The sequence below is a fragment of the Cheilinus undulatus genome, linkage group 22 (assembly GCF_018320785.1).
Source record: "Cheilinus undulatus linkage group 22, ASM1832078v1, whole genome shotgun sequence".
NCBI classification, from domain to species: Eukaryota; Metazoa; Chordata; class Actinopteri; order Labriformes; family Labridae; genus Cheilinus; species Cheilinus undulatus.
In genome coordinates, this window is record NC_054886.1 from 17,324,354 (window position 1) to 17,351,360 (window position 27,007).

Below are 27,007 nucleotides of genomic sequence, written 5' to 3' on the forward strand. Positions count from 1 at the left end.
GTATGGGAGTGTTTGAAACAAAATATGTCACCTGGCATCCAGGCCACTGAAAAACATTTGAGGCACAATTTTCTTTTACTTGCGAGAAAAAAAGTCGGAATTTTACCATCAGAAGTCCGAGTTTAGTGTCAGAAATCTGTCTTTGCCTAAGTTGTCCCAGGTTGAAGTTTATATTTTCTTGACGGTGTTGCCCCCTAGAGGTGTCGTACGTCAATAAATCTACACTAAGATACTTTTATTTTGAAGGTAATTATAATTTCGTCATTTCTAAATCTTAATATAGGTCCACTGGTATTTTTTATGCAACTAGAAACTGGGTTCAGTGTTATAATTTAAATATTATCGGTTTAGAAAATAAATATAGGTAAAAAATCTCACTTTCTGGGACGAAAAATTATATGTCAAGCGTTGTACCGGAAGTCGTTTCTTTTTACACTCGTTGCGCCCGACTTGACGACGGAGGCAAAAAAGTGACGTTGCTGGATAAACAAACGGATGAGAAGCGGCTCGGACACAGGCGGAGAAGCAACCTGCTCCTTGGCTTTTCTTTTTATAGTATTTCTTATAATGCAGTCTTCCAAGAGGAGCGAGAGTGACTGGCAGGGGCTTGTTAGCGAGGTGAGTGAAAGCGACGAAGACCAGGAACAGCTGTTGCAGACACGGACTCGTTTTCACACAGTCTCCGGCGTCCATATGGGAAAAGCGTCAGTTTCTATAAGAATGTCTGCCAGGAGATGTTTCATATCTCCCGGAAAATTTCGCTTTTCGACTTCGTTAGAAAGGAGATAAAGATTCGTTGACGATGTAAGCTAGCCTGCAGGCCGACAGCATCCGAGCCCTTTGGGTTTGAAATGCAGGGACACTCCTCCTGCCTCTCTCTCTAACACGCAAGGTGCTTCATATGACCGATAAACCCACCTGTGGGCTACCTGCTATCACTGATTAAACACTTTATCAGTCAGATGTTCATATTTGTGTGGGTGAATTACGCAAACTAGGGCCGGACAATATGGACCAATGGCATATCTTGGTCGTTTTAGCTGAAGCAATACACCATGTAAATGTCAATTATTTTTGTGAAGAAATTAAAAATGGTTGTCACAATAGCAGTTTGTTAATCTTTGATTCTAGGAGAATTCAGACGGCACCGACACCTATTTTATTATGTCAATGCAACAAAACGGAAGTTCTAGCTACCCAATTTTGAGCAATTTTACTTTATAAATTATTAAAACAAGAAGACTCATTCCATCAAATTGGCTAAATACGTGTGGATGTGAAGAAAAGTAGAAACATTTCCATAAGATGTGTTTGATTTATACTTAGGGCTGTCACAAGATAAAAATTTTGAATCCTGATCAATCTCTGGATTTCTGTAGTTAATTGCAATTAATCACACCCTTTTTATCTCATTCAAAATTTTCAATATTTTGTATTAAGACTGTTTAAGGATCAATTATGGATCTTTCTACCATCTTAAACTAACTGTAACTGACTTACAGTTAGTTGACTTAGATCCAGACCTGCTTTTATATGTAGATTTAAGACTGAATCATGGAAAAAGGAACTTGTTATGGATTGAAAAGGAAATAAGTAAACAGTAAGAAAGGGTCATTGCACCTTCTATTTTTTTTCTCAATTTCTGTATGTCATTTTATAATTTAATCTAATTTGGATTAATTGCTCAGACTTAAATTCCACATACTCGGTGTCTGCTTGTTATGTTCACATCACAGTTTTGCTTCGATTAGTAGCTTCCCCCCCTCACCCACTGGATTTGTTCCTAAAGCAGAGCACAACCCTGAGCATCTTGAGCATCTCATGTGGGATTGCAAGGTCACAGGATCACCAGTTCAGCGTGAGAGTAGCATGCAAACATTACATTAGGAGTGAAAGGCCTAACTTATGTTTTCTAGAAAGGATGTATGGTGTCATAAAATGTGTGGTTGTATGCAGGCCTGCCCACAGAGTTGGCTGGTCCCCTGACAGATCCAGTGAGCCCTCCCTAGTTGTGATTTATTGATGATATCAATGTATGTGTGTTGGATCAGTAGCATTAGTGCCAGCATCATGGCTAAAAGTTACTTCATTTTAAAGATGAAAAGTGTGTCAAGCTATAATTGGGTTCTGATGTTCAAATTATTTATTTTTGTCACTTTTTTAACCTATATTCATCACTGTTTCCACCAATTTTGCCACATTCATTTCCTCATCAAACCAAGCTTGTGCTTCTCGAGGCATTTTTTTTTTGCTATTTTTTAACCTCTTTTCACTACTTTAACCACCCATTTTTCCACTTTTAACCCATTTTTGCTACTGTTTCACTTCTTTTCACTACTTTAGCCACCATTTTTTCTACTTGTAATGCATCTTTGCCACTTTTTAACTGCTTTTCACCATTTTTACTGCCCATTGCTGTTTGATCCCATTTTTTGCCTGTTTAAATCTGTTCTTTCCACATCATCCTGTTTTTGCTACTCTTTAACCACAATCCACTACTCATTTCTTTTGATTTTGCCACTTTAAAACCATTTTTTTTTGTCTTAAGTTAATACACTTCTTTCTACTATATTCTCTGGTATCCTGAGTATGTCAGGACATCATGGTTTAGCTATGAAGTCTGATATTCTGAACAGATGGCACTTGGTTTTGAGTCTGAGTCTGATATTACTTTGCAAAGGTAATCCTGTTTTAAGAAAATGGGTTTACATTTTGAAAATGCTTTATTGTGCTACTTTGATAACCCTTGTTTTGATAAGAGTAGTTATTATTCAGGAAAGATATAAAACATGGCTATCACAGATTGAGATTAATTTACAATGAACTGTGATTTTCCTGACCTCCATGGGCCCCCAATTGGCCGGGCCCCAGAGAGCTTTCCCCTTTAGTCCCCCTTGTGGGCGGCCTTAGTTTTAGGACTTGTGGCTTATGCTGCAAGATGGGATGTCATGTTGATATGGTGACAAGATTTACTGACAGCAGTCCATCCTACGCATATGGGGTATGTGGAATTTGAATTTATAGGTTGCCAGTGGGTTGTGTTGTTTTTTAAAGTAAAAAAATCAAAATACAGTGTAATATAAGATATCTTAGTAATGTAAATGTTAGATAAGATTAGAGAAGGTGCTTTTAATAGAGGTTGTTCATTAGTGCACAAACAAAGTCAATGTCCTGATTAAGCCCTCCAGTTAACAAAGCCTGGATCTGCTGCTGGCAGTACATTTTCATTGATGAGCTTGAAACCACTATAAGAGCTTTGCCAAACACAACTACTGAACATTCAGCTCCATGGTAGTGGTTGCCATTTAATTTGGTTATAAGCTAGTCTGACAGCTATCAAACTTTACTCTGCTCCCTCTCCTGTCTCTTATCTAAACTTTAAACACTTGGCTCCTGTGTGTTTTTCTACCTGTAGGACCTGGGCGGTGTAGTTTGCACAGCTGAGTCATATGAGCATCTCATCCAAGACGAGCAATTATTAATCCCAAGCTATGTGCACATTAATTTCATGGCTACTTTCTGATCCAGAAACACTGTGGAGAGTTTGATGGTCTGCATTGAAATGTTTTCACTATCTCGAGTCTTACTAAACCAAGTTCCATCTGCTCTGTCCTTGTGTTGGATGTTTCATATAGTTCCTGATTTGCAAGCGCAAGCTGGAGAGCAAGAAAGAGGCCCTCCTCATTCTGTCCAAGGAGCTGGACACCTGTCAGCAGGAAAGAGACCAGTACAAGCTGATGGCCAACCAGCTGAGGGAGCGCCACCAGGGACTCAAGAAAAAGTACAGAGAACTTATTGTGAGTGGTTCAGGCCTTCCAGATCTTCTTTATTTTTTCATGTGCACAGCATTAAAAGATTTTTAGTGCATCCTGGTGCTTATGAAAGTCAATTAAGTATATATTTTTAGCATTGTGCAAAATGCAATATTAGCTACTTTTACTCAGGGGAAAAAACATCCAAATAATTGTTTAACTCTTTTCTAAGGATGGAGACACATCTTTACCTCCAGAAAAACGCAATCAGGTAAGCTGTTATTTATTCCTGCCTCTAATGGTGGAAGAGAATTTATACCATCATTGTTAAAATTTGTACATTTATGTCTATGTCAAATTAAACTTCTCCCATTCTTTGTGTATTATTTTTGGAATGCTAGACATAAATGCACAAATACAGCCAGTTCCAAAAAAGTTGGGACGCTGTGTAAAACGAAAATAAAACCAGGCCTTAAATCAGTTTAACGCGGCACAAAGACAAGATATTTATTTCTGATATTTCCAAAATGTGTGTATGTATCTATTCATTTATTTGGGGAGTGGGAGGGGGCTCAGTCCTTCACAATCATCAATGACAAGCTCCCCCACTTTGACTAAAACTAAGGATCTTTTCTAAGTGGCAAGGACAACAAGAGAATAGATCTCCAACCAGGATGTTCAGGTAAAGTCACAGCTGTACAATAAGGGAAAATACACAGCACATATAGAGTCAAATTTAAGACTTTAAAGGTGTCTATATTGATCCACATTGCAGTCAGAAGTGTTAACGGTTATACAGTATGACGAAGCTGCAGTAACTCCTGAAAATCTGTGGCAAGGTGGGTCTCCTCGAGCAATAACAAAGCAGAGAGTTGTAGAAAGCACTGCATACTGATGAAGAATATGCACTATGCATCCTGAAAGAGCACCCGGAGTCACAGGCGGGAACTTTAACTCAGTGGATAACTTCAGTCATGGTGCAACAATAACAGTCCATGACTAAAAGAACCCCAGCAGGGATCTTTGTACAACAAGTAACATCTAAACACAAATAAAAACACATTTAAACACTCTCCCCAAGGGCATGATGGGAAATTTCGACTACACAACCCCCAGATATAAAATGGCAGTGGGCAGAGCTTAGATCAATTAACTCTAAAGAGTTGAACCAGCACTAGTGGATCAACAATGAAGTAAAAGAACTAATTTCAAAGTGTACTCAAAAAAGAACAACAAAACACTCAGTTACAGTAATTTGAGTAAAGGTAATTAGTAATTTTCTATCCCTGGTGCTTATGGCATGGGTAATCTCTGAGGGATACAGTGCTGTAAAAAGTATTTGTCCCCTTTCTGATTCCTGATTTTTTTTGTTGCATATTTACCACACTTAAATGTTTCAGATCATCCAACCAATTTTTATATTTCACAAAGACAACCCAAGTAAATAGAAAATGCAGTGTTTGAATGATTATTTAAATTTTTTAAGGGGGGGGGGGGTCCAAACCTATCTCACCCTGTATAAAAAAATGATTGCCCTCTGAACCTAATAATTTCCCCTTGTTGGACTAGTAAAGGAATATCGTATCTTGTCTTAATAACTGGTTGTGCCATCCTTAGGATGTAGGCTATATCAAGCAAGAATGGGTCAGAATTCCACTTTCAGTTTTTCAGCAATTTGTGTTTTCAGTCCTGAGATGCTTACAAAGTGTCGTAAAAATAAAGTATGGTGTAAGAAAGTGGTAAACATGCACCTGTCGTAACTTTTTGGGAATGTGTGTGTATTCCTGTAAAAACAAGGAGGTTTCTCAGTTTAAAATTTAATTTTCTCATCTTTGTTGTATTTCATTAAATGTAGTATTCTGTTTTTAGAAAACATCCTAACCTTTTTGGATCCAGAAATGTCTGAATAGATCCTCAAATGTGTAAAGCAATCTGCAATATGATGAGAAAGTGCTTTAAAAGGCTCTTGCGCTTCCAGGTATAAGTTGAAATTACTATGTTGTCCACTTGAGCATCTAAACACGTATTATATAACACATAAAGACAGAACTTTTGTATAATCAAGACAAAATAAAAGCCTTTAAGGTGTCTAATTTACACCATAGGGAGTCTTTGCTGTGCTTTTTTGAATGATATCTTAAAAGGTAAAAGACTTCAACTGCTGGATGCTCCATTATGACACACTGTAAGAGAATGGGGACGAATTCTCTCACATCTATCCTGCCATCCATTATCTTAACGACATATTCTGTTCAATGTCGTGGAGGGCTGGATCTGATCCCAGCTGTTACTGGACTAGAGGTGTAGTACGCCATGGACGGGTCATCAGACATCACACAGACAGTTTTGCAACAGCAGTGTCTCAAACCTTTGTCAAAATGGCATTTAGGGAAGGATGACCTCCCATCAAACACAGGAACATAGTAGACAAATAGCATCTTAATACTGAACAAACACAGAAACACACGCTCGCGTTGTGACACCAAGTCAGACAACTTTTCACAGCCAGAAAATCCCCAGAATATTCAAAATCATTTTCTTTGAACAATTTCATCTATTTTTGACAGTCAGAAAGTAAAAGTTAGTGTATTTTCTTATGGATTCTTGCTTTTTAAAATCTGTTTATTGCGGTTGTTTTTGTATACCTTTGTGCTGCGCCTCTTCACTCCTCTTCTCCGCCTTCAGGTGAACCTGGCTCAGCTGCTCAGAGACTCGAGGGATCGGGCGAAAAAGCTCTCAGAGGAGGTGAAGGAGCTGACACAGAGGCTGACAGAGGCCCAGGGGGATAACAAGGTGACGTTTCTGGTTCAAAAACATGCACCAGCCCGGTTCATGGGCTGATTTTTTTTTAGGAAACTGGTGATTTAATAATGTGTTTTTCTGTTCCTCAGCTCCTTAGAATGACCATTACTCGACAGAGGCTGGGGGATGAGGAGGTGGGAGCACGCCATTTCCCCGCCCATGAGCGTGAGGATCTCGTCCGCCAGCTTGAGAGAGCAGGGCTACAGGTTAATAATTGTCTACCCTTTGTTCACCAAAAGACAAAGCTTGAAAATACCTCTGTCATTTTAATCTGCATGTTAATATTCTTTGTCTGGCTGCATTTTCTAGATGGAGGAGATGGAGCACAATATGAAGGCTCTGACAGATGAGCTGCAAGACGTGAAGGCGGAGCGTAACGTGTTCAGAGAGAAAGCGTACAGAGTCAACGTTGAGCTCAACCACATCTTGGGAAACCACGAGGCACGCATCATCGACATAGACGCTCTCTGTATGGAGAACAGGTGAGTGGGACGGAGAAGAAGATGTAGAACTCGTGTGATTTCTACCAGTTGCACATAACTGTTTTGTTGGTCATCTGTAAGGTAGGGAAACGTATTTCAGCTCGATTAACGCCATCAGCTCACTGAAGCCTTCTTCTAAAACACATAATGTAAGTGTCTCTCCTGTCACCAGATTTGTTAGAGCAGGCCGATCTTCTCCACTCTGGTATCATCACAAAGTGTTCTTACCTGTGCTAACCTGCTAGTGTTTATTTACCTTTCGAGTTGTATGTCCTTTAAGAGTTCCTGTAGCTGTCATCAGGCCTGTTGACAGATTTGGCTGGACTCCTGACAAACCCAGAAAATGGGCCCTCCCCAGTTACGATTTAATTATGATGTCAATGCAAGTGTGCTGGATCAGTAGCATTGGTGCTAGCAGGCTGGCTAACAGTCACTTCACTTTAGAGCTGAAAACTGTCTCAAACTATTATTGGCTACAGATGTTGCAATCATTTATTTCTGCCACTTTCTGAACACTATTTTGGCCCATTTATGCCACTATTGTTTTCAATTTTTTAATCACCTTCAACCCATTTTTGCTCCATTTAATCCCATTTTACCTCATTCTCCACCCACTTCTGTCACTTTAAAGCCAGCTTTGCTTCTTTTGAACTCTTCCATCACCTTTTCTGCCTCTTTCTGCTACTTTTACCCCATTTTTACCATTTGAGATAGATTTGTGCAACTTTTTAATCCCATTTTGCCCCCTTTTCTGCCCATTTTTGCCACTTTTAATCCATTTTCACTGCACTTTAATCCCATTTTACTTAATTCCCCCTATTTGTTCAACTCTAAACCCTTTCTGCTTCTTTTTCTGCTTATTTTTGCCACTTTTTACCCAATTTCAGCACTTTCCACCTGTTGATGCCTCTTTGACCTGTTTTTGCTGTTATACACCTCTTTTCAACCCTTTTTTCTAGCCAATTTTAACCACATTCCACATTTTTTTATGCATTTTTTGCCACTCATAACCCCTTTACACTGTTGTTTACCTTGTTTTGCCTCTGTTAACCATTTCTGGCACATTTAATCATTCTTTGCTGCTTTTAACCCATTTTCATTCTGATTTTAGAAAAAAGGGTTTTATTTTTGATAAGGCTATATACAGCGGCATAGATTTAAAAAAATATATTGGTTTTATTAGAGTGGTTATTGTTCTGGAAAAACATATATGGTTATCACAGGGTAACTTTACATGGACCATGGTTTAGCTGACCTTCGTATGCCCTCTGGTTTGGCTGGGCCCCAGAAAGCTCTCTCCTTTATCCCCCCTTATGGGCGACCTTGGCTGTCATGAAAGAGTTGTTGCTGCAAACTGGCTCACTGTGCTAATAAAGCCAGAGCCAAGGCTGGAGAGGGTTTACGTCTGTGTCTGTGTAATCGTTTTCACACTTTTGATGATTTCTTATCGAGTATACTCAGTTAGATGAACTTTGATAGTTTGAGTACACATGTAATGCTAAATCAATCAGAATATTGCAGCTTAAAACTTCGTGTACACAAGTAATGAAACATACCTCGAGTAATGGTGGTCACATCAAGTACTCAAGTACTCATACCCACACTTGCTGACAGTACACATCATTAATTTGATAATTTAGCTGAGAAAGACTGTTAGTTTTTAGGATCTCTACTCCAGCTATGCCACATGACCCTGATGTTTTCCTATTCTTTTTTAATAGTGGTCAGCAAACAGCTTTCAGATGCACCACAGCCGCTGTGTGGTTGTAGTACAGCATTGCAAACTGGCACCAGTAAAACTAATGGAAAAATATATTTTAAAGATTAAAAAGTGCACAAAAACTATTTGAATATTTAAAAAACAAGTACCATCCCTGCATTAAGTATCAAGCTTATTTGATTTGTAGCTTAAATGTCCTCACAGGGGCTTTAAGAGAAAAGAGATTTTTTTCTTTTTCCCTCTTTCAGCTTTTTTCTCTTTGCACTTATGTTTGTAAAAGAAGTTTGTAATTTGGCAAATACAGTGACATCTGGTGGTATGTAAACCTTATAGCAGCCCCTCTAATGAAGACCTGAAACACCCCAACACCTCACAGATCAGTAGTTTTATGCTAAAATGTGATACAGAGAAGTCCAACAGTTTGTGCAGTTGTTAGCAGGGCTCTTTGTATAACTTTGTGTGGATCATCAAACATTCACACTTATAAAATACACAATATTTACACTTTGCATTATGTTGCAGTTAAAGAAACTTCTGGTGGTACAAATTCCTAATATGTAATATATTTTGCAGGTGTACACAGGGTTTTTGTGGCTCCTTAAAAAACAAGTCTTATTTTTTTTCTTTTGTTAGTTAACAGAAGAGGACACAATTATTAGCCCCCCTATTTTTAAAAGTATTTCCCAAGGAATTTTTAACACAACTTTCCCAAACATACTAGTTTTATTTTAGATGCTTACATTATTTTACTTTGCACACAGAAACAAAGTTATTTCACAACAAAAACATAGCACGAACCACTGTTGTGCAATTATGTGCTTGAACTTTGCAATGCCCAAAGCTTGTAAAATCAGGTTAAAACTGGAGGTTGTCTTCCATTTTACACACATTACAAAAACATCAGTAAGGCTTTGAGCTGTCACTGGAGAAAGCATCATGGCAAAAACAAAAGAATTCAGTTTAGACTTGGAAAAAAAGAACTGCGGATGCTCACTAAGTAAGAGAAGGAAATACAAAGCTATCACAGCGCTTCCAATTGTCATGAAATGAAATGAGAATTGTTATCAAATAATTCAGAGAGCTACACAGTACAGAACAAGCCAAACAAAAGAAGAAAGAGTAAGATTTCAAAGACGCTGGAAAGAAAACTAGTGAGAGATATGTCTAAAGACTCAAGAACAACTGCCGTTACACTTGTGAATGACCTTGGTAATCACTGAGCCCTGCACAGGAATGGACTGAGAGGCTGCAAACCAAGAAAAACTCCACTTCTGCAGAAGAGACACCTGTGTGCTAAGGACAACCTGGAGAAAGACTATACAGACTGGAAACATGTCCTTTGGTCATTTGAGACCAAACCAGAGGTCTTTGGCCATAGAGGCTTTGCTTATGTTTGGAGAAAGAAGAAGCACGAAAGTGGGAGTATTGTGCTGTGAGGATGCTTCAGTGCATCTGGAACTAGGAATCTTGTAAAGGTGACAGAAGAAGGAGTTGTGAAGATTTTTAAAGAAAACCTCAAGCAGTCAGCAGCAAAACTGGGTCTTGGTGGTGGCTTTGTCTTCCAACATGAAAAAGACTCAAAACATCCACCGCTCTTTGTGAAGAACTACCTCCAGAAGACGAAAGTGATTGTTACTGACTGGTCCGCACAAAGGGCTGCACGGCGGCGCAGCACTGTTGCCTCACAGCAAAAAGGTCCCTTGTTTGCTTTCCTTTACAGGGAATATGTCAGCCCTTCAATTGACTGTCGACCAGTCCAGGGTGTACCCTGCCCAATGACAGCTGGGATAGGCTCCAGCCCACCGCAACCCCCAATGGGATAAGCAGTATAGAAAATGAATGGATGGTCTGCACAAAGCCCTGACTTTCACCCCATTAAAAGTCTGTGGGGTGAACTGAAGTTCAGGAACATGCCAGAAGACCATCAAATCTGGAGGAGCTTGAGAGATTTACCAAAGAAGAATGGGCTGGGATTCCTCAGGAGACACGTCTGAGACTTGTTGAAAAAAAGCAAAAAAGAGACACAAATGACCCCAGTAGTTTTGTGAAATAATTTAGTTTCTCTGGAAAATTAAATTAATGTAAGCATCCAAAACAAAACAGGGATGTTTGGAAAAACGGTGAAAAATTCCTTGCTCTGTTTAACAGCACTTGGGTAGCACATTAAAATAAAAGTTCCACCCAAGTAACAGCTGTTGTTTTTTTTTTTTTAATCCAAACAGAAAACAAAGCGTTGTTTACTAAAGAAGCAGAGGTAAGAATGCATTATAGAGCAGTTTCCTTGAGAAAGTCTCTGAGCTGGCTTTCATACACAGGAAGCACGAAAAAAAAAACAGAACTGCCGTCTCAATATGCGGGCATCCTTGGACATCAGTGAGTCATTTTGTACATGCACTCCTGCATATTCCTCTATATGCACCATATGCTGGTTCACAGTGCTGTTTCAAAGTGATATTTCTGCCTTTGTGTTGTTTTGTCTTCACTATCGATGTTGCAAAGATGTAGTAGGGGTATGAAGTGATCCCCCACACACACACACACACACACACACACACACACACACACACTTTCAATGAGCTGATAGTGGTTCTGATCATTTTTCCTGCAGGTATCTGCATGACCGCTACAACCAGCTACAAGAGGAGGTGAACCTGCTGAAATCAAACATCATGAAGTACAAGGTAAACAGTCTTCTGTTCAAACATTGGAGGAATTTGTATTCTTATGCATGCACACTAAGAATACATAAGGTAACTTTAATTTAAATCGCACATCAAACATTGCTTTTATTTTTTTTTTTGCCTCCCCACAGACAGCTCTTGAAAGGAGAAAAAACTCCAGCACATATGGGAAATCAAACAGCAGCCCTCTCACTGGAGTCCTCTCCGCCAAACAAGGTGAAAACACAAACTGTTCATCTCACTCCTACATCAACAGAAACTAAAGCAAAGCAGCTGTTCATGTTAAAGTCTTCTAAAGCACTATTCCTCTCCTCGTTTCTGATCATAAAAAACTTTCCCTGTTTCTTTTCTTTGTTTCTGTCTGTTGCATTATTTAATAACTCATTTTTTCTCTGTTGATCCTTCAAGCCATCGCCCTGGACACCAGCTGTGTTACTAATTGTATTCTGAGTGGTAGAGAGCACCACTGGCAGGGAAATGAGCCTGCCATGATGACTGACAGTCGCTGGCAGAAGCAGCACAGTGGGCTACGGAGTTAAAGTTAGGAGAGTGTCACCTGGTAGACAGCTGTTTCTAATACTCCATCTCTGCCTGGCTCTTATCCTGCTGTTTTCCTCCCTTCTTTATGTCCCCCTGCTGTTGCTTTTATCTATTTTTAAGGTTATCTTAAAAGTTTTCTCGCTGGATTATTAGGAAATTGAGGGTTAGTACCACAACCTCAGCTGTATCAGTGGTACATGTTTTCAATGTCCCAGGGCCAACAGGTGGTGGATTTCCAAAGTATTATGGATTTTAAATGTACTGATAATAGTTTGGTTTAGTATTTAGTATCAAATTAGCTTTGATCAGAGAGGATCATTATGGAGCTGGCATGCATAACACCTAATGGAAAGAAAGAGAGACAGAGAGCCTGTGATGTGGCCCTCTGTGTCATTTTTTTATTCTAATGTTTAGTGGTGAAACTCACAAGAATGAGCAGGAAAAACAACTTTAGTGTCACAGAGAGGCTATAAATGACCAATATATTTATTTAGCCATGTTCTGAGTTTACCATAGGGCTAAAATAATATGCCAGTTTTCAACAGCACAGTTTACACCAGTGTTGGGTCCGTACTCCGTATCGGCTGATCCCCAACACTCTGGTATCGGTATTGGGAAGGAAGAAATGGTATTAGAACATCTCCAATAAATGTCCTTGTTGCTTTTTTGTATGAGTTGAAGCATTTTGTAATAGGACAGAATGAAATGCCTATAGAGGTGTGCATTCTGCTTGCCTACAAGTGCTTGGTCAGACCTCTTCCTTATATAATATGGTTTTTAAACACCTGTCAGTAATCCTGTTTACCCCTGGAAAACTTTGGGAATCAAAACTAAATATTGCACAACCCTAGTCTGACTTGCTGTCTGTAGCATTAAGGTGTGTGTACTTTGATTTATTTCATTATCAAGGTGTATTCCTCTATGATACTTCAGATGTCAGTGCAACAACCCAGATTTGAGGGTGCTAAATTTGACATAAATAGTAATCTAAAGTCTCACAGTATGTACATGGGAGTAAGGGAGAGAGAAAATAGAAACCCTAACAGGACTTTCTTCATTATCCCCATTGTTGCTCTATAAAATACTCAGGTCAATCGATTAATTTCTCAAATCCACTGCAGTCTGCAGACTCAAACTGACAACTGTGACACATGACAGATTCCTGCAGACTGAACGTGCACTCTGAGATCTGTGCAATGTAGCCTAATCTTGCCTGCAGCTTCTTTCTGCTGGCTTTCTTTTTACTTTTGATTAAAAAACTTTGCCACCACTGCATCAGTGTAATGCTGTAATTGCAGTAAAGAAATTGCAAATTAACTGAGTACTGTCTTTGGAAAACGCATTCTGCATGAGACTTTGATGAGAGCCAGGAGTTGATTTATTTGAGATTCAGATGATTGCAGGATTAGATTTGAAGTAAGATTAACCAGTTTTTGATTTACAGGATAGCTTTCAGATTGACAAAACAAAACCAGAAGGGAGATAAGTGATCCACAGGTGGGCGCCAGAATTGCCAAAGACCAAAAATTCCTCACTGGAGCTTTAACCTACTGAAACAAGGGTTCCAGTCCAGAAAATAACCGTTTTTATGTGCTTGGAACACACATTTATGATTATAAAAATTCAGTGACGATTAGGTGTCCAATTATGGGGTTTTAAACTTTCTTATTGCATCAGATCACTGATTCAAATAAAACAAACTCTCTGTCATACATAATTATAATAATTCCACTGTGGATTAAAGGGAAACACAAGAGAGTTGTACTCTAATAAAAAATATCAATCTTCAGTTAAAAGACTTTATAACCCAATGATAACCTTTAACAAATCAACCGTGCAGACTGGTGAGGCAGCAAGAGCCAGGACAACTCTAGGAATGTCAAGTGGGAACCAACGTTTAGCAATATTTCCTCCTATTAGCCTACAACAGCCACTCCCCTCCGTGCTAGCTTTCACCACCCTCCACACTCACATGCAGAGCTTCTTTATCTTACCAAGGCTATTCAACCACATGGCATTTACAGCCTAAACAGCATTGCAAGTTTTAACAGAGCCAGGCTCCACGCATGCAAGCTCCAGGTAGTAACAATGCTGATGCTACTGGCTCTACCATATGGGCTCTAATGGCCCACACAATACAAAGCTGTTCCTGGTGCCAACATTACACATGAAACAGAATAGCTAAAAGACCAACAGAGGACTGAAAGACTGAGAAAAGTCTGATGAGAGGGAGCTTAGAAAGAGGACAGGAACCTAGAGCTAGGGTACGTACCCATAATTCTCAGCAGCTGTTTAAATTTAGTTTAATCTGCACATTTAAATTCAGACTATTCAACTCGTCTTAAATTAAGAAGATTTGACTTGAGTTGGACTTCCAATAACATACAGTTTAAGCTTTTAAATCCCAATCTTTTCCATTTACCTGCATTCTCTTTGGTGGCATTTTCTTTCAGATAGAAGCAGTGCTGGCAGCATTAATGCAAAGTACTCACACTCTTTTCAACATTGCAGCCAGTAGGGGGAGCTCTTAATGTTTTAGATTCACTTTTGTTGTGTTGCTGTCATATTTCTTGTCTTTATGGCTTGTACCCACAAATCCTCAATATACTTCTTTATAGTCAGTCCCTTTCCATCCTTCTTTTCTTGTTTATTCCTTCCTCTATTTTTTAAGCTCCTCCTATTTTTTTCTCTCTCCTTTCCAGTCCAGGAGATGCTTCTGGAAGAGCAGGGCTGCAGTCTGCCAGCCACCCCTCAGTCCATCGCTGACCTCAAGTCTCTGGCTACAGCTCTGCTGGAGACCATCCATGAGAAGAACCTGGTCATCCAGCACCAGAGGCACACCAACAGGTCACTCTCCTGCATTTTAGACAAATACCTCTTCACTCAACCTGACGCACTTTAAATGTTTGCCAACATGTTCTGAGGATCCTCCTTCGCCCTCAAAGCAAACACTATCACGCACAGGTTCCAAGTAACCTGACACGTTGTACTTGGCCCACAGGATCCTGGGAAACAGAGTTGCAGATTTGGAAAGGAAGCTGAAGACCTTGGAGGTTTCAGGGCTGTGGAGTCTTCCAGGTGGGCTTCTTCTATTTTTTAACCAAATTAGAAGTTTCACAGACAAAAGCATACAGTCACCAAATCCCCAAATAGCCCCTCAATATCTATTATTACCAAATAATCCACTTAATACAATTTTGCTACTTCAATTCTTTCAAGACCTTATAAAACCATATGATATCTGCTGTTTTAGTATGAAAAAGAATTGGAGTTTAATAAAAGTACAGATCTTCACTGATTCTTTCACCAGGCTGCTACATAAACAGAGAAAGATGCAGGGGTACTAAAAAAGTTGCTGATGTATTTGTGTTATTTAGATACTATGACATAGTTTGCATGCAATTTTTAGTAATGAAAAGCAAAAATAAGCCACTATTGGTGCTTTGACCTTAATTTTTGTTTCTATGGTATGGAAGCAGCAATTTTGTTTGATTTAACTTTTATCGTGTAAAAGTAAGAATTATGTTGTAAAGACAACTGAATATATTCTAAATAATAAAGTCAGATTTTTTATCTGTAGTTAGAAGGTGAATCAAACCACTTAACAGTCTCATGGTGAATATAGCTGCTCTGAAAATACTGTGTAGATATTTCTGCACCACACCATTAGCAAACATGGCCGTGTGACTAAGGATGTGTTTGTGTGTTTTAAGTCTTTAAAAAGCGTGCCAGTTTAGCTATAATTAGCTAAAGAATTTTAAGGCAGAAATGTTTCTCCATACAATATCCCTTTCTTATTTTGCTGTCAAATTTCTTGTTATTATCATTCATTTATTGCTTCAGATCTTGAACTGATTGCTCTCTTTTCATCTAAATTTAAAGCGATTTTTCTTCATAACTGTGTGCTTTTTCTCTCTTTCTGGCTGCGTCTTAGGCTTGACCTACCGCATATCCGTGGGAATTGGGAGTATGTATTCCTTCTGCCCCACTTAGCCCATCCATGCCCTCCTCCATGTCATGCCAGGGCAAATCTGGGCAGACACCCAGAAAACTTGTCACCTCATGCCCACCGTTTACCATGTGTCAGCCTCATTGACCACCCCGCTCATGTGTCTGTTCATGAAACCAGTGATTCTTTTTTGGTCGAGTGGATATGTCTCTATGTTTACATTCAGTCTGGGCAGTTTTTCAGAACAAGAGGGACTTTTTTATTCTGTATACTGAGGTAGAATACTGTTTTGTTATTGCCTTTATCCCTGTTCTAAGTGTTAAAAATCAGAATCAGCATTTTTGGCCAAGTATACTTACACAACAAGGAATTTGACTTTGGTCAGCTTTGCTCTCAGTGTACAGAAATTAAACACTAAATACAAAAAAATGTGTGCATAAGGTAGGTAAGATCATTTAAAATCATTGATTAGTGCAATGTGCATATGAGATAAAGCATTTTACCACAGAGAGCCTTCTTACAGCATTTGAGTTACAGTGAAAATTTCACTTCCTTGCAGCATTTGAGTACAGTATATAGATTTATTTGGAATGATTTATATCAGTATTATTGTTCTAGCACCTATATCAGTGCTATATCCATCCATAGCACCTCTTTTCAAATTTAATCCTCAAATCATCTGAAATAGATAAAATATTTATCTATGATCTATTTATATTATATTCTGATCATTTTTTTGACAGGAAAGACACTGGAAATTCTCCTTGATGTCAAAGGATACAGTCTAGAAAACATAGTTCTCTGCTTTCCCCACTAGAGGGGGATGTTGTGCCATGTATTATCCCCACAGCGAGGTGGCGGGGCTGCGCCTGAATGGAGGTGCCCTGTCATGAGACCGTCATTCTCACCGCTATAAAAGTGACAAGCATCCATTACTGAAAATGATTGCCCACATTACAAACACATTTAGGGGAATGTGCCGTTATTAGGGAATTTGTAGGCGAGGGGGGCCCAGAGTGCCTGACGACCGCGCTGTCCACCACAGTTAGGGAGACAGAAATATAGAGAGAGATGTGAGCATCTGCGGCCTTGATGTGATGTGAAGTTGGGCTGATGGATATTAAAGCTAAACAGGATAGCTTAGAGGGCCTTGGCTGCCTACCTTAGGCCCCAAGAACACTTGAGGGGGACTACGTCGTCTCCGGATGAGGGAGAGCCAAAAACAATAACAATGTCGTGGATGCAGTGAGTCAGATAAAGTTGTGATTGATAGATCCCCACCAGTCCACCCTTCTGAATGAGTGCAAGCAGGAATGTAACACAGCAATTGAAAGCCTGTCAGTGTGCATCAGCTATTGAAAAGACAGAGATGGATGCAGAGTGCAGCCATATAGCTCTGTTTTGGTCTAGTTACAGACTTTTCCAGTGAAGAAGAAAGGCATTACCTTGTCACTCCTGAGCTAGCCTGCACCCAGTGTAAAGTTCAGCCATGTGATTGTTTGACAGACATGTCTCTTTTATGCTTTTACAGAGTTTATGATCTGGTATTTTGAAGTATTTTATGATTAAGAAGAGAAATGCTTTTATATATGAAGTAAAAGTGGGAATAGTAGGCAAACTTGTGTCAATATATATTTAATATAATGTTAATATAATTTATATATAAATTAATTGAGGAAATATGTGATAAGTGTCACAATATGCAGTACCATACACAGTGTGATAATTGGTACAATTCAGGGTATATGGTCCATGATAAGGACAATATCACAATAGAAGTAACTGATATTTTGGGGGTTGAATTTCAAGATCACCTCATCATACATTATGTGGTATAATAACTGATACAGTACATAACACACAGTCCATGATGAGGATAATAATACAATACAGCAATTCTGGGATAATTGCTATATTGGTGGTTTGAATTGGACAATAACTCATGATAGTATATGTGATATAACATGCAATGCAACACAACATATATGGCCCGTGACAACAAATTGAAATACAAATATATAATGATATACAATCCCCAATTTCAAACACATTGGGACGTTTTGTAAAATGTGAATGAAAACAGAATACAGTGCACTGCAAATCCTCTTCAACCTATATTCAACCAAACAGAGCACAACGATAAGATATTTAATGTCCGAACTTGTTAATTTTATTGGTACCTTGGAAATGTGCACACAATCTGAATTTGATGCCTGCAACACACTCCAAAAAAGTTGAGACAGATACATGATTACCTTTTGTTACCTTTTTCTAACAACACAGTGAGCATCAGGGGACTGAGGACTCTAATTTTTAAAGTGTTAAAGTGGAATTCTTGCTCATTGCTGTCTTCAGTTCACTGTTTTCATTGCCTTTATATTGTCCTCAAACATACCACGAATTTTTTCAAAGGGGAATAAAAAATTTCTATATCTACGGTACAGCTGGGTCTTTCCCACAGCCTCATATTATGATACGTATACCCCTGCTCTTCCACAAGCCTATGTGGAAAGCATAGAGCAAAAACAGCACACTTTCCTGCTTTCCCTGTGTCTACAGAGAAAGCCTGAGGCGGGGAGAGAAGCAGTAATAAACCCAGAGCAGAGCCGGCATTAATGACAACAGAGTGACATTGATAAAGTCAGAAAAGCATAGAGGAGGAGCTGGGGTGGAGGAGGGTTGCAAAAAGCAGAGGGAGCAGCGATGCATAGCCAAGCTAGAGCAGTTTCAATATGGCTGCATGAGTTTGATTAGCCAATAGCGTGCTTAGAGCAAATCAGCTGGCCGTCAGGTGATGAAGGCTTGCGTGAGATCAGCTGATCTCATAGTATGGCAGCGCTCGACTCGGTGGCCTGCCTTATCTAATGCTATGGGCTTGATTTCTTGTAGGGAAAATGGGGAGAATTTTTCCAAGATTGCTGGATGAGTTAGCAGCCATAATATGAGGCGCTAAACATAATCAATTAGAAAGGATTTGTCTTCATCCTGATGGTCTTTTTTGCATTTTTTTGGAAGCCTTAAAGGTTGAGTAAAACCAACCCTTTGATTGTTTTCAGGTTCAGGTCAAATACTAATTTCGGCTTGTTGAAATGCTCATTATAGTGCTAATGTTTAGCAATTATATAGATCAGATTGGCATGTTTGTTTACAGTGTGGCCATGCTAACATTTGCTAATTAGCTATAAACATGAGGTACAGCTGAGACTGATGCTAATGTCATTAGTTTGAATTGCATTCAACGATAAACCAAAGTAAGAGAGGAATTAAAATTTTGACATTTCACTGAAAATTTCAAATGCCACCTCTTTAAGTTGTAAAAAAGGAAGTTTCCAGCAACTTTTTTTTTTCTTGACACACATCCCCTCTGCACCCACGTCAGTGTCATCACTGAGAATCCATAACAATATGGACCGCATTCATAACAATATGGTCCCCCGTTCACCATTCATGATTCTCACGCATCGTGTCACCCAGCCATCCATTTTCCCATTCTTCTGTTTGTTTTTGTGCCTCACACTTGAATGGTCAGAAACAGGCCTATTCACTGGCTCTCTGTGAAAGCAAAGGCTCATGTGAACACTCAGAGGGTCCGCGCGTGTCTGAGTGAATACAGTCCTGTGTGAGTAGCATATGGTGTCAGCCTAAGAGGCGTGCAGCCATCACTAATGAAGACAGATGACAGGGAAGTGAGGCCACTTCCTGCAATGCATACGTGCGTGTTTGTGCTTGTGAAAGTCTCCACATCATGCATGTGCTTGGATGAGCTCCATCCAGTCCTAACATGGCTTTCTGGAACTTTTAAAACCATTTGCTTTGTGCTTTTGTTTTGTTCTTTCTGGTCTCACAGGGACGCGGGAAAACATCACACTGAACGACAACCTTCAACCGGAGCTTCATCCAACTCATGTCACGTCTCAGCCCACAGTGCAGCCACCCAAAGGTGAGTGTGTAATTGTGTGTAACTGGCTTCTAAGAGCACCACAGCTAACGGCATAAACACTGTAATTAGCTGCTGCGTGCTAAACTCTCCTTGCTATCTACCATGTTTAACCCGAGTCCTTTCCCTTCCCGCCTCCACTCCTCTCTGCCTCTCATTGGTGCAAGCTGCCCAAATGCCATGGCATTTTAGAAATGTGAGGCAAATTCTCGCCCGCTGACATTCAGAAACTTCTGCCGTGTTCTCTTTGAAAGGAGAAGGGGGAGGGGGCATAAATATGGATGCCAGCTCAAGTAATGTTGCCCTCTTTCTGCGTCTTTCTGCATGTGTGTCTGTTGGGTGGAGGAGAGGTAGCCGGGACTCCATGTGCAGTCTTTAACCTTTTCGCCTGCACTCCCACAAATATGGGTCAGTAATCCCCAAAGTGAGAGCACATTTTGGTGAAGAAGCAGAACTAAGCTGTCGCCGTCGCCCGAGATGCGGGGCGTCACACTCGTCTTGCGTCCCCTTGTCTGGGGCACTGCTGCTATATTTAGCCTGTTGCCATGGAAGCACTTCAGTCACATTAGTAATTGAAATAACTTTGTGCATTGACACAGTGGTTCAACTTCAAAAGAGGAGTTTTACTTGTGTTTGCTTTCAAATGGTCTCCTGTCATACTAAACTTTTCTTACATCATAATGACAATCCTGACTACAAAAGCAGAAACCTACTGGATTCACATTACAGCCTTGGCCTATCAGCACATGTAGTTCACACTGTTTGATTTTTTCAGGGCCTGAGCACTGACCTCAGAGGAAGAATTTAATGTATCTGTAGGCGTTCAAATGATTGCTAATCTGAGGGCTTTAACATGCTCAAAGACTCAACAAACTTTGCAGATACAGTGCTTAAAAATGTATTAGACCACCACCCAAAGTAAGGTTTATGCCAAAGCTGCCCTAAATTAACAGCATTTGTAATTACCAAAATTATTTTTTATGTTTCTGCAATGGTTAATACACCAATATGTAAAAGCTCTTTAACCCAAATGATATTTTTAATGCTAAACTATAATTATTATCGTTATCCATGAATTTTCAAGTTTACTGATTTACAAAAAACCTGAAAAAATAGTAAAGCACATTATTATTTCTTGATGAATATGTCAAATTATAGTTATTTACTTGGATTCCTGAACAGAAAAATGAGTTTTAGTGGTTGAATGTTATGCGTGATTAATTTCTGACTTCTCAGAGAAGCCCAGTGAGCCGGCTCAAATTTGGGTATAAAAGGTGAATTCAGTTTGAAATTCCTCATTCCTGTTCGAAATGGTAAAACATGGATAGCTCACGGAAAATGAAAGAGTCCGCATTAAAGCACTTCATAATGCTGGATGGTCTCTGAGACAAATAGGGAAAGACATAAAGTGTTCTCACAGTGTGGTCAAGGATGCTTTGGAGTCAGTTGCCAAGACTGGTACTTACAAAATGCGCCAAGGAAGAGGCAGGAAACCAAAGTTAACTGAAGCAGATGTCAGACACCTCAAGATTTGAAGTACCAGAGACAGAAGGAAGACCACTGTGGATCTTCAGGCAGAGATGAATGCTTCTAGATCAGAGTCTGTGGAAAAGTACATAAAAACAATGTCAGCAAGAATGCAAGCTGTTATCAAGGCCAAAGGAGGCCATACAAAATATGAAGTTTTTAGGTTATTATGTGTGAAAAAGGACTATTTAGTTGTTTAAGTTTGTTATTTGTCAAATAAATAACAATAACATTTTTAGTTTTAAACAGGTTTTTGAAAGATTTCTAAAATATTTATGTTTTCTTGTTTTTATGACAGGTGGTCTAATAAATTTGTTAAGCACTGTATATCAGTCCTGGTGACAAATTATGTATGTGTGTCAAAACAATGGCCCCACAGGGGCCCAGCATGTCCTCTTTTGGGGCCTCTCGAAAAAGTTTGGGTTAAATGCATGAAAATAAGTACACATGTATTATGTCAGACAAACAAAAAATTAATTTACTGTCTTTTAAAAATATCTACAAGAAGTGAGCTGATGAAGGGTAAATGCCAAATTTGGTGTTTTTTTGGACATTTTGCAGGTTTCACATTTTAATGAACTCTACCAAGGGGTTTTTATCAGATTGACCCCAGAATTTCTTTGATTCAAGACAACATGAAGGTCAACAGTTGTGCAAACTGTGAGTTTTCACCTTAGGGTTTGAACTATGATTTTTTTCTTCCAAAGTCTAGTCAAACAAACAGCCCCTTTGGACCATTCAACCTAGGCTTCTAATTTTTAGTCTGCATATGGGGATCACCTTCAAAAAGCCGCTTGGTCCCCTTCCAAAATCCCAACAGAAGGTCCACCAGCGTAACCTCAGTTTCAAAATAAGGCATTTTTGATTGTGCTAAATGACTTTAACCTCTCAGCATCACACTGCACATGCCCACATGCAAATATCTCATCAAAATGTGCCCCTGCTAGCAAAACCAAGATACACAAATGACAGTCCTGGGAGGATCTACTTTTCTCTCTCTTCTGTACTGCAACACACTGCACAATTTACCAACACCCAGAGGTGGTGTCACATAGTTGCCACACACCCCAGCATGCACCGGGGTGTGATTTGAACAGAAGTCTTTATCACTGTTTTTTTTTTCTTTTAAGACACAATATGTAGTAGTTTTGCTCTGAAATGTCTAGTTATTTTAAAAAAAGTGACCATTCCTATGTTAGGGAGGCTGAGTCAGGCAGAGATGAGAGAGGAGCAGGGCAGTACACAGTCTGTTTGTTGTTTTACATTCAGGGCTTCATTCAAAATGTTTAGGGCTCATGATGCCCCCCACCCCCTTTTCTGATATTTAAGGGGATATATGTATGTGTGGCTTATAAACAGCTCTCTTGATGACTGAAACCACACCTGCACACACACCTAGCTATTTAGCATCTGCTGCCTCCTACTGGCAGTACTGTTGGGGATATTTCACTGTTTTTTTTTTTTTAAGGGCCTATTATCTATAAGCTGCTTCCTTTTTTGAAGATAATTTTTAGAACTTGTTGCCTTTTTTTGAAAGAATAGCTAAAGAAAGACAGAGGTGAGGGTAGAAAAACAGCACTAGGGTAAGGAATCGACCTTGTGACTAGTGCATTGAGTAACCTGGCCTCTGTATTTGGTCACCTGTTCTGTCAACAGAGCCAATCTAGTGCCCCATTCTGCTCACTTTTTCACTTTCTCTGAGGCATTAAACGTAACCATTTAGAGATGACCGGTCTTCATCCTGATGCTCTCTTTGCGGCATATTTGAGTTTTGATTACCTTAATGTTTTATAAATACCATTCAAGTAAGAAATTAGTTTGGGACAATCCCAGAATATATGGAAATCATTTGCCTTGGCTGAGCCACAGTGTCTCCAACACTTCCTATTTCTATCCTTATATTTGTCTTGGTATGGTGTCTTGAAGTACCTGATAGGATTTTTCTGGCAGTGTTCTCTCAAATCCCTGTTTCCTCAAGATCTTGTCTCTTTTTTTCCTTGTTATTTTGGAAAAACAAGTTAGTTTAAAGCTAGGATTTTTATTTGATATTCAGGTGTAGCCTTTTGGCAAAATTTCCCTCTACAAAAGGCGTTGGCAGCTTGCATGAAAAAATTTCATTCACTTCATTTTCATATGATAACAGAGTGGTTTCAGTTGTTTTCTCAAGATCTTGATTTCTCATTTTTATTTCTCTCGTTACCTCCATAAAACAAAGCTGGATTTCGCTTTTTATCCAATTAACTTGTCAGATTATCTCTGGATAGCAAAGCTTGTTTTTATGTAATAAAATGATTTTCTGTCAGTTTAGAGAACGAAGTAATATGCTGGTCCCAGAGAGGACAGACCACGACAAATCATCCTGCCTTTGCCTGCAATAATGAGTAGACTTAAGACAAATGCTGTTAGTTGGTGGTTTTGTAACTGGATAATCTGGAATCTCAAATAATAGAGATTGGTTCAGTCAACACTGATTACATGACTTCCAAAGGGACCTCTTTTATAAGTCTTTTGCAGTATTTTTATAAGAAGATAGAAGAATATGTAAGTGCATTTAAGAGCACAAGAATACATTAAAGTTTGAACCTGGGGTGTTTTCCTAATAAAAAGGGAAAAGTCTTTATATGCAGGTGTTATATCAGAATAAACCTCCTTTAATAAAGGATACGTGTTTGAGGAGGTTATAGGCTTTCCATTTTTCCCATTACTCTTGAAATTTGTCCCCTTGAAACCGTAGTGAAGAGGTAGTGTTCCAGTATATAAATATCACAGATCCCGTAGTACCAATCTTCAGTAGGTTCTTTGCAAATGATGTCAAACAGCAGTGAAGAACTCCTGATGGGGGGTAAGAGGTGCTACCAAAAAGACCATGTTTATGAATAAGCCAAGTGTTCCAAGTGGGTAAATAAAAACATCCTTAATTCTTAAGCTTTTGTATTCCAAAAGAAGTGAAATGTTCAAGCAAAAAGCAGGCAGAAATTTGAAATACCTCAGTCTAAAGCCTGGGAGAGCAGTAATACCTTATGTATGGTCTGTCTCCACATAGAGGTCCCTTTCGGTTCAGCACAGTTTTGCTGTGGCTAAGCACATTAAACTCTGATCTTGCCCGTGTTTTCTCAGCTGATGTCAGTCCAGCCTTGCTCTTTGTCATAGGAAATCCATCACCTTTAAGAGATCCAGATCATTAGGCTTACCTCAGAGGAGCAGGTTGTTTGGCTCCAAAACAGCTCTTCATTTGGTAGTTTGGCTTTTTAAATGTGGATTAAATAACAACAAAAGATGGAGTAAGGAAAATTGGCACTCAAACATGAGCTGCAGGATCAGATTAGAAGTAGACTACTCAGAAGCTGGACCAGGAACCACTGAGGTATACAGGATGAGATGAGCAGAAGACCTATGAGGATCTTGACTAAATGCTGATGAACTGAATGGAGGTGGCTGGGGTGGAGGAGGGCTGCAGCATCCACACTGAAATGATTGAAGGAGAAAGGATGACAGATTTATAATATGACAGATGCATGATGATTGGTCAAATGAGGTTGTGGCAGAATCTGATTAGTTAGGAGAGTGGACGCCTGTAATCAGCTGATCACTAGAGCAGGAAGAGAGAAAGAATGGAAGACGGGAGAGATATAAATGAGTGGTGAATAATGAATGGGTAGAAACAGTCTTCCTTGAAATTTCTCAGAGCTCTGTTTGATCATTCTTACACCAGAAACTATTGATTTTAGGACAGGCCCAAAACAGATGATAAAGACTGGCTTCCTGGGTGCTGCCTGAATGATTAGGTTTCTAAACAGGTGTGATAAAATAATTAATAAAACTCTTCCAGCTGCATTATCTCTATGAAATTGTTATTTGGGTGAGAAGATAATGTCCCAAAAATTTGTGTTAAGAATATACTGTAACTACTGAAAGAACATACATGTAGCTGATTTATCACCAGCTTAAGTTAATTTTTTTAGCTTTTAGAAGTTGAAGCAGAAAGTTTTCTAGATATTGTTGTTGTTGTTAAACAGTGTTATACTCATGAAGTCCTTCAGAGGTACAGAAAAGGGCAGAAGGATTTGTTTTCTGATGGTATGATGGCTTCAGATCAAGTGAATAATTAAAATGACCAGTTGTCTCATCCTCCCTCTCCCAGTTGTGTCAGACGACAGAAGTTCCCATGAATCATTGTGGGGATGCCACACCGCTGGCAGCGACCTTGGCACAGATGGCGTCAGCGGGGAAGACTCACCTGCTCTCCTCAACAGCCTGGCGCCCCTTGTGGGCGTGGAGACGAATGGGATCGACAGCAGGGTCGGAGAAATCGTGACCCTGACTGACGACGGAGACACCTCGGAGCTGGAGGACGGGCGGAGTCCAGTGGAGGAGGCGGGGCATGAGGTGGAGGGAGTCGAAGATGAAGAACTGGGCTCTACAGTGGAGGAAGGAGAGGAGGCAGCTTTGGCCTTGGGCATCCCGAACACGCAATCAGACCTTCCATGGCTTCAAATTAAGAAAGGCTCAGTTGATCATACAGAGGTGGGTCGACAGCAGTACGGGGACAATAATGCATCTGAAACATCTTTATCAGCACCAGAGAGCCTGACCACAGAGGTGTCAAGTAAAGGGGAGTGGGACGTTCACTGTCAAGCTGCATTGTGACACCTGTTATCGTGACCACTTTGCATGATCTCCCATCACTGAAAGACACTCTAATCCTTCTCCAGGTCGTTTATTTGTTTGATAATTGCGTACATCATCCTTGTTGCATTCTCTAGATAGCTGCAGCTGCTTGGTCAGTAACACAGAAAAAACACCATTTCAGCCACTTGTAACAGAACCAGGGGTCCTTTTTTGTTGTACCCAGACAGGCTTTTTTCTGCAACAGCCAACCAATCTTAAAATCAATTGAGTTGCAAACTTCCCACCCTGAAGGTAAAATTTAGCTTGTAAAATGGCAACTTCAGTTTCCTCTCCCTTGTGGTAAGATAATCCCAACTGTTTGCTCTCTTCTTCCTGAGGGACACCAATAAACTCAGTGTTGCATTTTGATATAACTCCCAAAGGAGGTTCAATTCAGTTTACCAAAACTTGTAGTGAATGTGTTGCACAAGCTTGTGTATTATATTGATCTCTCTTTATCTGTATGGGTATAGTTATTACTCAGATCCTCTTCTTCTTTTTTTGGAACCCCATTCAGAAAATGTTTGAATGAGATTAAATGTGCCTTACATGTGGAAGTATAAACTGATATTTATGAATATAAAACATACCTGCAATATGATCTGTTGTCAAGGAAGTTTTTTCCTATCCATACACAAAAATCATTTTTCAGAAGCGGCTTAACACTGTGTCCTAAGCTGAGCTGAATTACACCCCCCCCCCCCCCCTTTACACAAGATGCACAATAAATCAAACACAGACATGGACATTATTGACATACCACTTTCTCTAAAAAACAGGCTAACAAGCTCTGAAAAGTGATGAAAATGAAAAAAAAACCCTAATAATATTTCTGTAAAACACTCCTGATCCCTTGTCATCTTCCTCTTTTCTTTTTCTTTCTTTTCCTTGTCAATGCCAAGTAATGCACCAATGCATCGGCCGAAACCAATGGTCATCCCATTAACAT

General features: G+C 39.5%; 1 protein-coding gene across 2 annotated transcripts; it reads left to right on the forward strand.

The window, feature by feature from the left end:
* Positions 1-470: 470 nt before the first annotated feature.
* ccdc149a (coiled-coil domain containing 149a) lies at positions 471-26,659 on the forward strand. Of its 2 annotated transcripts, XM_041780165.1 has the most exons (13): positions 471-618; positions 3,636-3,797; positions 3,985-4,023; positions 6,438-6,545; positions 6,644-6,760; positions 6,864-7,036; positions 11,365-11,437; positions 11,569-11,653; positions 14,680-14,824; positions 14,979-15,055; positions 15,912-15,944; positions 19,774-19,866; positions 25,532-26,659. In XM_041780165.1, the coding sequence occupies exons 1-13, from the start codon at positions 496-498 to the stop codon at positions 26,035-26,037; spliced, it is 1,734 nt and encodes a 577-aa protein (XP_041636099.1). In that variant the 5' UTR covers positions 471-495; the 3' UTR covers positions 26,038-26,659. The 2 variants fall into 2 exon arrangements, with proteins under 2 accessions (XP_041636099.1, XP_041636100.1); XM_041780166.1 differs by lacking the exon at positions 15,912-15,944.
* Positions 26,660-27,007: the final 348 nt, after the last annotated feature.

Bases quoted from the DNA above. Each gene is read 5' to 3' on its own strand.
- ccdc149a (XM_041780165.1), top strand. From the start codon at position 496: ATGAGAAGCGGCTCGGACACAGGCGGAGAAGCAACCTGCTCCTTGGCT. The intron at 6,761-6,863 runs GTTAATAATTGT...TGCATTTTCTAG, and splicing joins TTGAGAGAGCAGGGCTACAG to ATGGAGGAGATGGAGCACAA. The intron at 15,056-15,911 runs GTGGGCTTCTTC...GCTGCGTCTTAG, and splicing joins AGGGCTGTGGAGTCTTCCAG to GCTTGACCTACCGCATATCC.